This window comes from Capricornis sumatraensis, chromosome 4 (assembly GCF_032405125.1).
Source record: "Capricornis sumatraensis isolate serow.1 chromosome 4, serow.2, whole genome shotgun sequence".
NCBI lineage: Eukaryota > Metazoa > Chordata > Mammalia > Artiodactyla > Bovidae > Capricornis > Capricornis sumatraensis.
Window position 1 is genome coordinate 18,277,088 of NC_091072.1, and position 15,644 is coordinate 18,292,731.

The following is a 15,644-nucleotide window of genomic DNA, read 5'->3' on the forward strand; positions in this document are numbered from 1 at the left end:
TTCTTCCCAGCATCAGAGTCTTTTCCAGTGAGTCAACTCTTCGCGTTGAGGTGGCCAAAGTATTGGAGTTTCAGCTTTAGCATCAGGACTGATCTCCTTTAAAATGGACTGGTTGGATCTCCTTGCAGTCCAAGGGACTCTCAAGAGTCTTCTCCAACACCACAGTTCAAGAGCATCAATTCTTCAGCGCTCAGCCTTCTTCACAGTCCAACTCTCACAGTCCAACTACTGGAAAAACCATAGCCTTGACTAGATAGACCTTTGTTGGCAAAGTAATATCTCTGCTTTTGAATATGCTGTCTAGCTTGGTCATAACTTTCCTTCCAAGGAGTAAGCGTCTTTTAATTTCATGGCTGCAGTCACCATCTGCAGTGCCCCAAAAAATAAAGTCTGACACTGTTTCCACTGTTTCCCCATCTATTTGCCATGAAGTAATGGGACCAGATGCCATGATCTTCGTTTCCTGAATGCTGAGCTTTAAGCCAATTTTTTCACCCTCTCTTTCACTTTCATCAAGAGGCTTTTTAGTTCCTCTTCAAACAGCATAGATGATCTTATTTGCAAAACAGAAACAGAAACATAATGCGGAGAACAGGCGTATGGACACTAAGGTGGGGAGAACGGGGCGGTGGGGGGGGGGGATTAACTGCCAGACTGGGATTAACACAAATATACTACTGATACTATGTATAAAATAGATAACTAATGAGAACCTACCATACAGCAGGAAGAACTCTACTCAGTACCCTGTGGTGACCTAAATGGGAAGGAAGTCCAAAAAGAGAGGATATATGTATACATGTAGCTGATTTCACTTTGCTGTACAGTAGAAACTAACACAACATTGCAAAGCTACTATACTCCAATAAACACTAATTCAAAAAAATTACATTCTCAGCCAGGCCTTGCCTGACCACCTTACCGTAAAATTTCAGTTCCCTACCCTCATCCACACACCTCATCTCTCTTTCCTTTATTATTCTCCACGGAATTTTCACCTTCTGACATATCAGGCATTTGACTTACAGCCTCTCTCTATCCAAAATGCAAACTTCCCAAAACAGAGCGATTTGTGTTTGTTTTGTTCACTGATGGACCTAGAGCGGCGCTCGGTAAATATCTGTGTAATTAAGAAGGGGGAGATCACTGTTCAATAGCATGAAAATCTAATAATGCCCTACCCATAGACTTCAACTCTCTAAAAATTAACATGCCTAAGTACTCTGACTTAAAACACTACTAAATTAGCATCTTAAGGATGTTAATATCCGCTTCTGTAGGGAGATATTTACATACTGACACATAACCAGAAAACAACTCAATTTTAACCAGGAAAAAAAAAATTAAAGACAATATTTTGAATTCAAAAATCCAACATGATTTGTTACAATACACAAAAGGGAGGCGGAAAAGGAGAACGAATATGTCCATCCTTAAGGAACCTCCCACCCAATGCCCAGAGACCTACTCTGTGGGACTGAGAACCTCCTGGTCGGAGAAGGCTAGAAAGATACCCCAGGGCGTGGAGCCTGAAGCAAGGTTGGAGGGACACGTTACCCTGAGATGAGCCAGTTCAACGGGACTCGTCCATCAGCTGGATGACCTGTGCAGCGACTCAACACCACAGCCTCGAACCAGGTATCCGGGTTCGATACCGATTCAACAGACCTCATTCCCGCGCTGCGGAGCCCACGCGGGAGGATCACGGCGCACGCAAAAACGCGTCACTCCTGGGACACAGACCTTCCCCACCCCCGCGTCCGGGCTCCGCCACGCCCCCAAGTCCTCCGCTCGCGGAGCGCCGAGCTGCATTCCCTCCTACCCTAGCCCAGCTGGCTAGGCGGCGCGCATGCGCGGAGGGGGCCCTCCCCGCCGCTAAGCACTACGGGAGGTGTAGTCTTCGCGCGGGAGCCAGTGGGCCGCCCGAGTCCTACATCTCAGCGGTACCTGGAGAAGTCAGAACAGCCTCGCCTCAGCCGGGTCCTCGTCTCCATCTTCACACCTGTCCGGTCACCTCACGCTCACTCCCCAGTCCCACGCGCTGGGCTTCCGTCAAAGCGGGCCACAGAGGAGAGCCCGAGACCCGATCTTCGCTTCAGCGGGCTGTGCTGGAGGAGGCGGGGTCCACTGCCTGCCTCCCGCCGCCCCCCTCCCCGCCCCCTCCCCTCCTCCCCGGCGGGCGTCGGGCCGGTGCCGGGAGAGCGGCGGCGGCCCCCGCAGCGGCCGCTGGAGGGGCGGCGGCGGCGGTGGGCGCCGCGGGCGATGCCCCTGCCCGGCTGCTCCGGCGCGGGGCGGTGCGAGCGGCTGCGGCGGCGGCGGCGGCGGCGGGGGAGCAGGCAGGGGGCGGCGGCTGCCACAGAGGGGCCGAGAACTGGCGGCGGCGGCGGCGGCGGTCGTGAAGGGCACCGGCGGCGGCGATGATGGTAGTGCTGATGTGAGTGTCTGCTGACTGGGGGACCCGGGGGCTGCCGAGCCCGAGGCGGGCGGCCCGGCGCAGAGCGGGAGCGGGAGGCCAGGGGCGGCGGAGGGATGCTGAGCGCCCAGTGCGGAGCCGGGAGACGCCGCCCGCCAGCCAGTCCGCTCGCCCGGCCGCCGCAGCCCGTCCGGGAGAGGCGGGGAGCCCGGCGCTGCGGCGGCCCGAAGTGGGGGTCCCGGGCAGAGGCTGGGGCAGCGCAGGCCGAGGGGCGTCTGCGATTGTTCTCAACACCCCCTCCCCCACCCCACCCCGTGTGTCTGTTTGTCACTTGCAGCTGAAGATGGAAAGAGCCAGGCGAAGGGGAGGCGGCGGCGGCGGCGGCGGCGGCCGTGGCCGCGGCGGCAAGAATGTAGGGGGCTCTGGCCTAAGCAAGAGTAGACTGTACCCCCAGGCCCAGCACTCCCACTACCCCCACTACGCGGCTTCAGCCACCCCTAATCAGGCTGGGGGCGCAGCCGAAATCCAGGAGCTGGCCTCCAAACGAGTGGACATCCAGAAAAAGAGGTTTTACCTAGACGTGAAGCAGAGCTCGCGGGGCCGGTTCCTCAAGATAGCCGAAGTCTGGATAGGGAGAGGCCGGCAAGACAATATCAGAAAGAGTAAACTGACCCTCTCCCTGTCGGTGGCAGCGGAGCTGAAGGACTGTCTAGGGGACTTCATCGAGCACTATGCCCACCTGGGCCTGAAAGGCCACCGGCAAGAGCACGGTCACGGCAAAGAGCAGAGCTCCAGAAGGAGACAGAAGCACTCAGCGCCCTCCCCGCCGGTCTCGGTGGGGTCCGAAGAGCACCCTCACAGTGTCCTCAAAACAGACTACATCGAGAGGGACAACAGGAAATACTATCTAGACCTGAAGGAAAACCAGCGGGGTCGCTTCCTAAGGATTAGACAAACCATGATGCGGGGGACTGGCATGATAGGTTATTTTGGCCACACTTTGGGCCTAGAGCAGACTATTGTCCTCCCAGCTCAAGGAATGATCGAGTTCCGCGACGCCTTGGTTCAGCTCATCGAAGACTATGGCGAAGGGGACATCGAAGAACGCAGAGCTGGAGACGACGACCCCGTGGAACTCCCTGAGGGGACTTCTTTCAGAGTGGACAATAAAAGGTTCTACTTTGATGTGGGCTCTAATAAATATGGAATTTTCCTGAAGGTAAGTGAGGTGAGGCCACCTTACCGTAATACTATTACCGTTCCGTTCAAAGCTTGGACAAGGTTTGGGGAGAATTTTATCAAGTATGAAGAAGAGATGAGGAAAATTTGCAACAGCCATAAAGAAAAGAGCATGGATGGCAGAAGGGCCAGTGGTGAAGAACAAGTATGCCTCGACTAAGATGAAAATGAACTCCATCAGGCAAAAGTTAAAATCATAGATTGGCTAAAAGAACTGATCCATACTCATTTGAAGAAATTTCTCCTCTTTTGGGGCCCTTTGTTATCAGTAATACCTCTAGTAGTTTATACTTCAAGGAGTCTAATTCTCATGTTATGTTACCGGTAGAACACTCTAATTCTTATGGGAACTCCTGCCTTCCCAAAGCTAAATAGTTTAGCTGCTTCAACTGCTCCAGACTATTGAAGTATGCAAATCAGCACAAAGTATGACATTCTGACCTAAGTACCCTAGCTAAGATTTACATTGCACTATGACATAAGCCTGAAAAAAATACATATACCTAGTATGGAAGTGTGAATTTCTACTTAATAAGTTCCCCCCAAAAAGGATTCCATGCCTACTTCATTAAAAGCTGCTAGGATTACCTGTAGGACGGTTACCACAGAAACAGAAATTGACTTGTATTCTAAATATATTTATTTATTTATAAAAGGACAAGTTGAAATATATTCATTGTCCATTGGATAACTGAATATTAAACAGTCCCATTAAAGAATCAATTCTTAGTTACTATAGTATGCTATAATTTCAAATTTTGTGGTAACCCTACAGTTTATAGTTGCCATACCAACGCCATGAGAGTTTTTATTGGTTATTCTAAGCTAGTTACAATCCTATCTTCACCTCTGATGATTGTACCATACATTATTAGTGGCTTTCCAAAGTTTCAGGAATTACTTTTTATGTCACTGTTGCGTGGGAGGCTTCATCCTATGGCTTTGCTATGGAAATCTTGATATTTTACCTTTTCATACTAATTTGAAGGTTGTAAGAGGTTCTTTCCCAAAATATATCATAGACTCAAGGTGTTAACATTTTTTGCTGCTGCTTTAACACTATTTCAGAGGGGTTGGTGCACCAGTTATCTGATATAAAAATACATCTATAATAATATATTTTAGTAGCACTTTTAGCACCTTAAGACCATTTCAACACTTCCAGTATAAACCTGACTTTTACAGGTGTTTTAATTCCAGGAGGTTTTCTCTTTTCTAAAAAGCGTTTAGAATAAACATAAAATTTAAGCCTGAAAAAATATTATTTGAAGATTGGTTATAAGCATATTTGAAAAGAAAATTCAGGCATTTTCCAAGGTGCTCTTTATGATACTTAAAAAAGTTTACACAAGACTCACCCATTTACTTGTATGAAAAATTACTTTCCAGGAAGTGCCACTGCAATTTTCCAACACCTAAGCAGTTTTTTAAACAAGTGGATATAATGTATATGTGTACCAACCCACCCTGTATTAACTGACTGAAATTTTATCTGTTGAGCTGCATTTTATTCTGAATGGAATTACTGTCTTTTCTCTTGGCTTTACTCACCTCCCACACAATAAGTCCATATAATCATGTTTAGGAGCCAAACACTGATTTCAACCCCTAAATATAGCTCTCATTGATGAGAGCTGACTGCACGGATTGAGATCAGAATGTAGCTCTTCTATATGCTATAAGTAATTCACAATTATTTTAGCAGTTGTTTTCCCTCCAGAGGATGTCCCCCAAAAGGTCTCTAAACGACATGAATTAAGAAAATGAGTTTCCCTAATTCATGTTACTTAAAAACAAGCAGTCAGTAACTCAGACGTATATGCTGGTATTGGCTTACGGATTGTATTTCCGGTTTCCTCAAACAGTGTGAAGGAATCTCACTAGTTCGTTATAATCGTGGACCATCTGGATCACTGTGGAACAGCTGAAGGTTAGAAGATGATGTTAGTACTAGAGTTAATAGCACATGGTGGGTGTTGAGACTCTAAAAGTAGCAAGGATCTTTAAACAGTCCTCACTGTAAAGTAACTATTATAGGCTTGATAAAAAGTAGCTTTGGGGTCTAGGAAGGAATGGTGTGCCCTTGAATTACAATACTACTGATTGCTTTGCTGCCCATCATAGTGCCTATGAATAATAATTAACCTGTCAGATTTTGGCAAACTGGAGCTGTGAATATTCCACTATTTGAGCATTCCTATCACCATTGCTGTGACTGTGTACTCTCTCTTAAAACCTTCTCTTCTAATATATTTATATCCGTTAAGTCTAAATAATTTCCTTTTTGGATTTTACTCTGGTAAGATTTGAGTGTGTGTGTCTATATATATATATGTGTGTGTATGTATATATGTGTGTTATATATATATATAGACACACACACTACTATGTCAGACTTAAATATCTTTAACTCATTGTATATAAATATTATTAGTTTAATTTTTCATTAACAATTTAAGTTAAAAATGGGTTAAGCAGCCAAATTTTCTACATGGTATGTAGAAAATATACTTCAAAGTTTTTACCATCTCAAAGCTATAGATTGCATAGATGCATATATACCGGCAGTTGAATATACTTTAAAATCATTAAGCCTTCTGCCAGTCCTTTAGTTTCTTTTTTTCCCAAAGTTAATGTTCACTGAAAAAGGAAATGATGCTATGATTTTTTGATACTTAAAATTTCCAATCATTCATTAGCCATAATCCAGTAAGATCCAGTCCAAAACTCTGGTATTAGGACATGTATTGCCATGTATCTTATAAAATAAGCTACTACTCTTATCTGTGCAATATACATTTTATTTATTGTCATTTGTATCACAAATGGAGCTGCAAGTGTACATGGTATTCTTCAAAATACTAGGATCCCTGCCTTAAAGATATAAAACTCTTAAGGCAACTGGATGTTAGCAATCAAAAAGTGAGCATTTAAGTTAGTAACCAAAATTACTCTTTCACTATATAATTCTAAAACACTGATGATGTTTGCACATAATAATCCAAGCATAATGTGGTACAGACTCAAAGCTGTAATCATATAAGCTGATAGTACGAAATCTGGAAACGGGTTCCTCTTCATTGTTGGCAGTGTGCTCCTACCAATTGAAAGCAGCACTAATCTGTTGCTTATATGCAAGAGATGCAATGTATTATAAAAGTATTCAACTTCTGCCACATTTTATAATTTTCCTTGTTAAAGCCCCAAACTGCCATGTCCCTTAAACTTGAGTCAAACACAAGCTTATTTGCACTAAAGAGCATGGCCAAAAAATAAATGACAGGGTGGAAAAGCTAGTTGGAACCTCTTGAAATAATGGGTTCTAATGGGGGAATTTCACATTTGTCTATTTGAAAGCTATATGGTCCAGGCAGACAATCTGTCAGTTCACTAATTTAATAATGCACTTTACCTTTTGTATATAAAAGATGTACATTTATGCCACTTGACTGGTGGGACGTGTTTCAATAACTGTGTAGTTTAGAATCTGTAGGGTGAGCTCTTGCATGCATATGTTTGTGTTGGAACTGCTGTAGTAACAAGTTTCCATTCAACCAGTGTCATGGAGAAGGCTAGAAGATACCTCTGAAGTAAATCCCAAGACACCTAACAAAGAATTTTAGAGTTCATATTTGTATTCTTAAGGACTAGAATCAATTAATAAAACTCTTTCTAGCCCAGACTAGTATTACAGTTGAGATTATATCTAATTGACACTCCCCATAATACCCTGAAAATGAATTTTGGGAATTTGTGCAAAAAAAAAAAAAAAAGCTTTTAATGATTCCGTTTCATTTTTGATGCATGTTTCACTTACTAATGAAAAGACAGTACCTGGTACTGTATTAGAATTCAAAGTATGATTGGCTGATATGGCATCACTAAGAAAATAACCAGACTCGAGACATAAAGTTCAAATTAAGGAAATGCAAAGAAACTAAGAACAATTGCCAAAATAAATATGACATTATTTCAAAATTTGCAGAAGAACTAACTTTCACCAACCGAAAAGGGTATTAGGGGATTTAGTGTATCCTTCCATCCTGAAAACTTCCTAAGATGTACATTTGAAAAGTAGATAATTGTTGCTTAATAATAGGTTGTATGTACTTTACTAAGAAACACTGTGTACTAACGATTCATCAAGAGTATACTATATTTACTGCATTCATTTTATATATGTGGATAAGAATACATTATATAGAGTGATCCTATCTTAATATACTCATGTATTTATATTGTAATTTTGCAAATATTTTCAGTAAAATAAACATTTATCTGAGCTGCACAATCTGAAGAGGATGAAATTGAAATATACCCTCAGACATTCAGTTTTAATAAGCAGCTGCCATGGAAAGTTGATATATGTACTATCATTCCTTTAGATTTTATGTTTATTTTAATATTTAAATAGGACTTGATTGGAAACTTGAAGTAGTGTACTGAAAATAATTTTTTCATAAGTATGAGTTTCTTTTTTCCTGCTTATTTCCAAGTATCTTTCATTGGAACTATTTATAAAATCTTATTCCAAGCTTTATATAAGAACTTTGCTTAGTCACCACATAGTTTGAAGTCTGTCTTTTACCAAAACACCAAACATCTTTGGCAGGATAAAAATCTAAAGTAAACCACAAAGAGAATTTAAAATTGACTCTATGCCAACAGAATAATACAGATGTAATATTTATCCCTGCCAAATTCAGATTCTTAAAATTTTTGTGGAGTTTCCTTCAAGATTCTTTGAATTTCATAGAGAAATAATGGCTCATGGCTAGCCCATCAGAGGAAGAGAGGAGAGATGTTCGCATGCTGTTAAGACAATCTATAGTCCACAATGCTGTAGAAATGAGGTACAGGGAAATGTGTTTTTCCCAATTTAATGTCTTGTGAAAGTTGAGTTTTTAGATCACAGTTACTCTGTCATACTCAAATTTATGTAGAAAAACAGTTTATATGTTAGTGTATTTTCTTGAGTAATGTCAAAAATTAATCTTTTCTCCTTAATTTGACATGGTTTTTTAAGTAATTTAAATTTATTTAATCAATATTTTTGAATAGGGAAAACCTGCATATAGTACAAAATTTAGATGCTCCAGATTGATAGACACTGAAAGGTAGCAACTAGTGTTACCAATTTCTTGGGTATCCTTCTAGAGTTACTCTGCATATACACATATGTATATATACACATATTCTTTTCAAACATACAATTAAAAATATATAGACACTCTCTTGTACCCAGTAGTATCAATATTAGATCTATCATTCCAAGTGTATTTTTCCCCTTCTCCTTTAGATGCCATGTTTGATCTAGTTACTATAGCATTTAATTTGAGCTATTTATGACACCAAGGGAACCCCAAGGAAATTTCAAATGACTCCCATTGGAATTTACTCAAAGTGAAAATATATGTACATATCAATTTTTAAATGTATTTAAATTCAGTTCTCCGTCCTTATTCCAAACTACTTTGTGCTCATATCTCTCCCTCTTCTGCCCCTCAAAAAAGTGGTGTTCTTTTTCTTGATGTAATACAGTTCAGGATGTGAAATTGTTTATCCAAAGATTATTTTAAATTAACTGTGTCCTCATGAAAAATACCCATATTTTAAAGCTTTAATAAATTATCACTTTTAATCAGTTTTTACTGATTATGTTACTATTATTTTTATACAAAGCCCTTACCATTATTAGAGAAAATCAATACTAGAACCACCACAAAAGGTTACAACCCTGTTGAAGATTGTTGATTTAATAACATGAGCGTTTATATATGTATAATAAGAAATGTATAGTTATTAATGAATCATTCAGTTAGCACTTAGTCAAATCCAAGACTAAACAAAAAACAGAAAATGCTAGTTTTGATTATTTAAAGCATTGGGTCCCTGGACCGAGTCTATCAGATATCCTTGAGACCAAAATGTACTATGATGATTTGGAAAAAGATTAAATACCTTAGGGCTATGTGGTTAAAAATACAACTAAACCATTTCTATTTTCTGCCAGAAGAATATAAAATAGCACATATAATTGTTTAAAAATATAGCATAATTACTATTCCTGAAAATATAAATAAAGTTGCTTTAATAGTTCCCCAACCCCTCCTTGCAAAAAGTCGTATTTCTCTTTTTAGTCGCGTCAAGGAGGCATTTTAAAGTCACTTTTCTAATAGCCAATAGGAAAAGATTATGATCTGAAAGATTAATGTCCCATACTTGAACCATGAAGGATCCTATCTAGTTATGATTTAAAGCAACCAAAGTAAAAACTCCAATACTATTAGAAATATCTTAAAGAGTATATGGGTTGAGAAAGAATTTTTTTATGGATTAGTATATGTAAACTTTATGAAAATGTTTAAAGACTTAAAAAATTAAAGCACTTTAATTCATCTTTAGAATAATCATAATTGATGGTATGATTTTCTGTTTGTAACATGAGAAAGGTGTTGTTAGAAAGCAAGATTGTCTTAAACATATATTTTTAAAGCTTAATAGTTTGCTTCTTTCATTTTAGTGAATAATTCACTATCCTTTGCAGAGTCTAAAACATTGGTTAAGATTTCCAGGTATTTACTTGTTTAAGCTTAAAATGGTGTGTTGGTATTGTTCCTTTTTTAAAAAGAGGGATCAAAAGGAAGGTAAATTCACCTTTGGAAAGAGTTTTGCTTACGTTTAGGCTAAAAATATTAATAATTTTCCATCCTTGTAGCTCAGTCAGTAAAGAATCTGCCTGCAGTGCAGGAGACCCAGGTTCGATCCCTGGGTTGGGAATATCCCCTGGAGAAGGAAATGGCAACCCACTCCAGTATCCTTGCCTGGAAAATCTCATGGACAGAGGAGCCTGATGGGCTGCAGCCCATGGAGTCGCAAACAATCGGGCACAGCTGAGCAACTAACACACATCCTTCATTAAAGAGTGTCCCATGTTGATGTTTTCTGGTAAATTTTTTTCCAAACTTTACCTTCTTTGCAATATCCCTTGTGAAAAATTGCTTAGCCTTATTGAGGCCAATAACATCTAGTAAATAAACTTACTGGAAATGAATTAGTGCTGCTGTAGTGAAAGTAGTTTGTAATGTGAATATGGAGAGAATACTCTTTTAAATGAGATACACGATTTCTTCTTGAGTGTTGTTGACTTTTTTCTGAGATTGAATAGCCGTTGTCTGTACTTTGATTTTTACCTCTTTATACTTAGTTTCCATATTATTCTACTCAAACTATTCATTGTTCCCAGGAAATACTAGGAGTAAAGAAAAAGGAAAGTAATCCCTAAGAAAAGAGTTTACAGTATTTAAAAATTTTAAAGTCACTGAAAGTAAGATTGTGGAAAAAATGCTTTTGTTGGTTTTAGTCTTTATCAAGGGATTACCTTGTAGCTCAGTCAGTAATGGATCTGCCTGCAGTGTAGGAGACCCGGGTTTGAACCCTGGGTTGGGAAAATCCCCTGGAGAAGGCAGTGGCACCCCACTCCAGTATCCTTGCCTGGAGAATCTCATGGACAGTGGAGCCTGGTGGGCTGCAGTCCATGGGGTCACAATGGACTGAGCGACTAATACTAATTACTTAGATTGTAAAGAATCTACCTGCAGTGCAGGAGACCCAGGTTTAATCCCTGGGTTGGGAAGATCTTTTGATAAGTCTTTATCAAGGTAGCAATAGAAATCTGATTATTTGATATGGGTAGAGGCAGAATGTCTTAATCTGAGACGCCTATATTTTGAAATATTCAGTATTTGGGTTCTTTTAGAACAAATAATTGTGTAGGATGATTCAGGATTATATTTATTGTTTGTTGTGGGTTTGATGAAGTTGTTGTCTAGAGGTCACAAATATAAAAGAAATAGAGAAGAGAAAGGTGGTGGCTGATTATTTTGCTTGACTATAACAAAAGAAGTCAGTCTAATAGAACTGAGATAAATAAGTCCTTCTCAGAACAAAATCTGTTTATTTAACCTTTGAAAGAGCATTTGAGAAAGAATAATAAGACCTAATTCTGCCAGTTTCACTTTCACTTTTCACTTTCATGCGTTGGAGAAGGAAATGGCAACCCACTCCAGTGTTCTTGCCTGGAGAGTCCCAGAGACAGAGGAGCCTGGTGGGCTGCCGTCTATAGGGTCGCACAGAGTCGGAGATGACTGAAGCGACTTAGCAGCAGCAGCAATTCTGCCAGTGTATGGCCTGACCCTGAGCAAATCATTTAAGTTTGGTTCAGTTGTTTCTTTATGTGAAACATGAACAATTTTGTCCTAGAAGCTAGGGTTCCCTCCCACTCTAAACTTTTAAAATTCTGTATTGAAGGAGAGCGAGAGAAAAAAATATATGAATAATACCTGAACTGGAAAGTGTAAGAGATGCTCTCTTTATATTAAAAACAACTGTAATAATGTAACAACCTGAGAGGATGCCCGTAAGACCAGCAGAAGTGTCAGTTGTAGAATGTGTGTATCCCTGTAACCACACAAGAGAAAATTTTGTTCCTAGTCTTCTTTAGAACCAATTGTTGAATACTTACTCCGTAACTATCCTAGGCTTTAAATTTTTTACCAAATATTTTTGTTGTCTATTCAAGGTCTGCTTTGTGGAAAGCAGCATCACTAGATCTATACATACCGTAGTCATTTTTTTTTATATTAAGAATTATTAAAGTTAACATCAGTTTTTGAAATGCCATTGTTCCAGAATTGACCATACATTATACTGCTAAATAATATACTGCAATTATCATCACATTTGTTCTAGACAATCAGATACTTCCTTTGACCCCAATATCCTTGGTCCTATTGAATGTCCTATATTACAAGTCATGACATTTAACAGAGAATATCAAGAACGCTGAACTTCCAACAGTATTGTTCTGCTGTAGAGGACTGTAACTGCTAGCACGTGCCAAGATAAAACATAATAAGTTTGTTTTATTTTTGTTTTTAGCCTTGAGAAACTACAGAGGTTGGTGATTGGAGAGACAAGAAGCATCACACAGGTTTTTGTCTCAAAGGCTTTTATTTGGGCATCCCAGTCCTCCACTGTGCACTGCCACCATCACTGCCAATAGAGGGGAGTTAAAAAGTTAAAAAGAGTGACTGGCCTCCCAGGTAGCTCAGCTTTAAGGAATCCGCCTGCCAATGCAGGAGATACAGGTTTGATCCTTGGCTTGGGAAGATCCCCTGGAGAAAAAAAGGGCAACCCACTCCAGTACTCTTGCATGGAAAAATCTCATGGACAGAGGAACCTAGAGGGCTAGAGTCGATGGGATCGCAGAGTCAGGCATGACTTAGCAACTAAACAACAGCAATCACAAAAAGTGACACCTTTCTCTCTAAACCCGTCTTTTGAAGGCCTATTTCTTTATCAAAGACAGCATTTTAGAGCAAGGAAAGTGTATTTTGAAGTGCATATACACATATGTGATCTGTCCATTTCAAAAATACCTGTTCACATAAAATTCCATTGCAGAAGCATTTAATGAAAGCCTGGTGGTGGTTGACGCTAGTAATCTGATCAGCAGATTCTGTAGAGTGAATTGGCTGTTGTAGAAGTTTGTTTGTTTTTTTTTCTCTCCTTCTCCTCAAAATAGCAGATCCATTTTAGATTCATGATTGCTTTGCTTCTTGAAATCTAACTCAGATGAAAAAGAATAGTTTGGCAGTTCTTTACCCTAGCCATTTTGTAGAAATTTTTCTCTGTTTCCCATTTCAAACCCTCCAAGCAGCTTCACCAAAAGAACACACCTAAGTGACAGAATTACCCAGCAAATGAAACAACGAAATCTTGAGCTAATGGCTTAGGAATAAAGATATGGATACGTACAAAACACCTTGTATGTACAGAACTTTTGTACAAAACATACAGAACTTTTCTTACCATTTGCTAATTTACTTCAGAAACAGCTGTATTTTACATCTAGGTCCTTTAGCAATATGATTTATACCAATGATTGTCAGTCTAGAATTTAAATAAGTAGAATAGTCTGAAGTTTCAGTTGCATTTATTATGGGGTTTTATCTATTGGGTAGGATGCATAAAGGGCTTACCAAGTGGCTCAGTGGCAAAGAATCTGCCTGCCAAGAGACTCGGGTTCTAGACTCGCAAGGACTCTTCCTGAGTCAGGAAGATCCCTGGCCCCCTGGAGGAGGAAATGGCACCCCACTCCAGTATTCTGGCCTGGAAAATCCCATGGACAGAGGAGCCTGGTAGGCTACAGTCAGTCCACAGGGTTGCAAAGAGTCAGACACTTTTGCATCAGACACAATTGAGCAACTGAGCGCACATAAATAGATCGATCACTGGTTAGTAAATTCCCTCATAAGGGTAAACCATGTTATCATCAGGCATAAAAATAGAAATTTAGGTTCTGTCACTTATAAATAACCTTCCTTATTTTTCCTATCCCATCTGTACATTTTACCCTATTGAAAGTAGTGGTGGTTGTTCAATTGCTAACTCATGTCTGACTGTTCATAACCCCATGGTCTGCATCATGCCAGGCTTCCCTGTCCTTCACCATCTCCCAGAGTTTATTCAAACTCATGTGCATTGAGTCAGTGTTACCATCCAACCATCTCATCCTCTGTCACTCCCTTCTCCTCCTGCCCTCCATCTTTCCCAGCAGTAGTCTTTTCCAATGAGTCGGCTCTTCACATCAGGTGACCAGAGTATTGGAGTTTCAGCTTCAACGTTAGTCCTTCCAATGAATATCCAGTGTTGATTTCCTTGAAAGTGGTTAAGGACTCTTTTTCTCTCACTATCACCGTGGCCCCTCTCTATCCTATTTATTTGTTCCAATGACTACTGAAACACCACAAAGAAAGGCTAAAGCTCATTTTGAAAATATATAAATGGCCTTATGAACTTGACTTTGGACTCAAAGAAGGGCTGCTGCTTCACTTAACTAATTTCAACACTGATTAGAACTTCTGTATAACAGTTTAAGATGAGAAAACATTTTACTTGGGATGATACAGCCGGAAGGGTCAGTTACTCCCACTTTTCAGTACCCAGAAGGTCTTCAGAAAATATTTTGACTAGCATGATTGACAGGTAATTTCAGGAATGAATTTAGCCTCTAGGAAACTTGTACCATGACCATTTTCAAACAGAAGGTGTTAACAAAAGGGAGAGTCAAATAAGATTTATCAGTACTAGTAACTACTAGTACCATGCTCTAGGAAGTACTAATAACTATTGTCTTCCATGCTCTAGGCTTTGCTAGACATCTTCTACTGTTCAGTTCAGTCGTTGAGTTGTGTCCGATTCTTTGCGACCCCATGAACCGCAGCACGCCAGGCCTCCCTATCCATCACCAACTCCTGGGGTCCACCCAAACCCATGTCCATCGAGTCAATGATGCCATCCAGCCATCTCATCCTCTGTTGTCCCCTTCTCCTCCTGCCCTCAATCTTTCCCAGCATCAGGGTCCTTTCAAGTGAGTCAGCTCTTTGCATTAGGTAGCCAAAGTATTGGAGTTTCAGCTTCAACATCAGTCCTTCCAATGAACACCAATGACTGATCTCCTTTAGGATGGACCTCCTTGCAGTCCAAGGGACTCTCAAGAGGCTTCTCCAACACTACAGTTCAAAAGCATCAATTATTCGGCACTCACCTTTCTTCACTGTCCAACTCTCACATCCATACATGACCACTGGAAAAACCATAGCCTTGACTAGACGGACCTTTGTTGGCGAAGTAATGTCTCTGCTTTTTAATATGCTTAAAAAGGTTGGTCATAACTTTCCTTCCAAGGAGTAAGCGTCTTTTAATTTCTTGGCTGCAATCGCCATCTGCAGTGATTTTGGAGCCCAGAAAATAAAATCAGCCCTGTTTCCCCATCTATCTGCCATGAATTGATGGGACCAGATGCCATGATCTTAGTTTTCTGAATGTTGAGCTTTAAGCCAACTTTTTCACTCTCCTCTTTCACTTTCATCAAGAGGCTCTTTAGTTCTTCATTTTCTGCCATAAGGGTGGTATCATCTGCATATCT

The 15,644-nt window shown here is 40.4% G+C and overlaps 1 protein-coding gene across 1 annotated transcript in view; it reads left to right on the forward strand.

Annotated features, from left to right (window-relative positions):
• Nucleotides 1–2,756: 2,756 nt before the first annotated feature.
• Nucleotides 2,757–15,644, forward strand: part of PURG (purine rich element binding protein G) — a 39,651-nt gene continuing 26,763 nt past the window's right edge. Inside the window, exon 1 of the mRNA XM_068971884.1 lies at nt 2,757–3,632. Coding sequence (XP_068827985.1) covers nt 2,757–3,632 — 876 coding nt within the window. The remainder of the gene's footprint in view (nt 3,633–15,644) is intronic.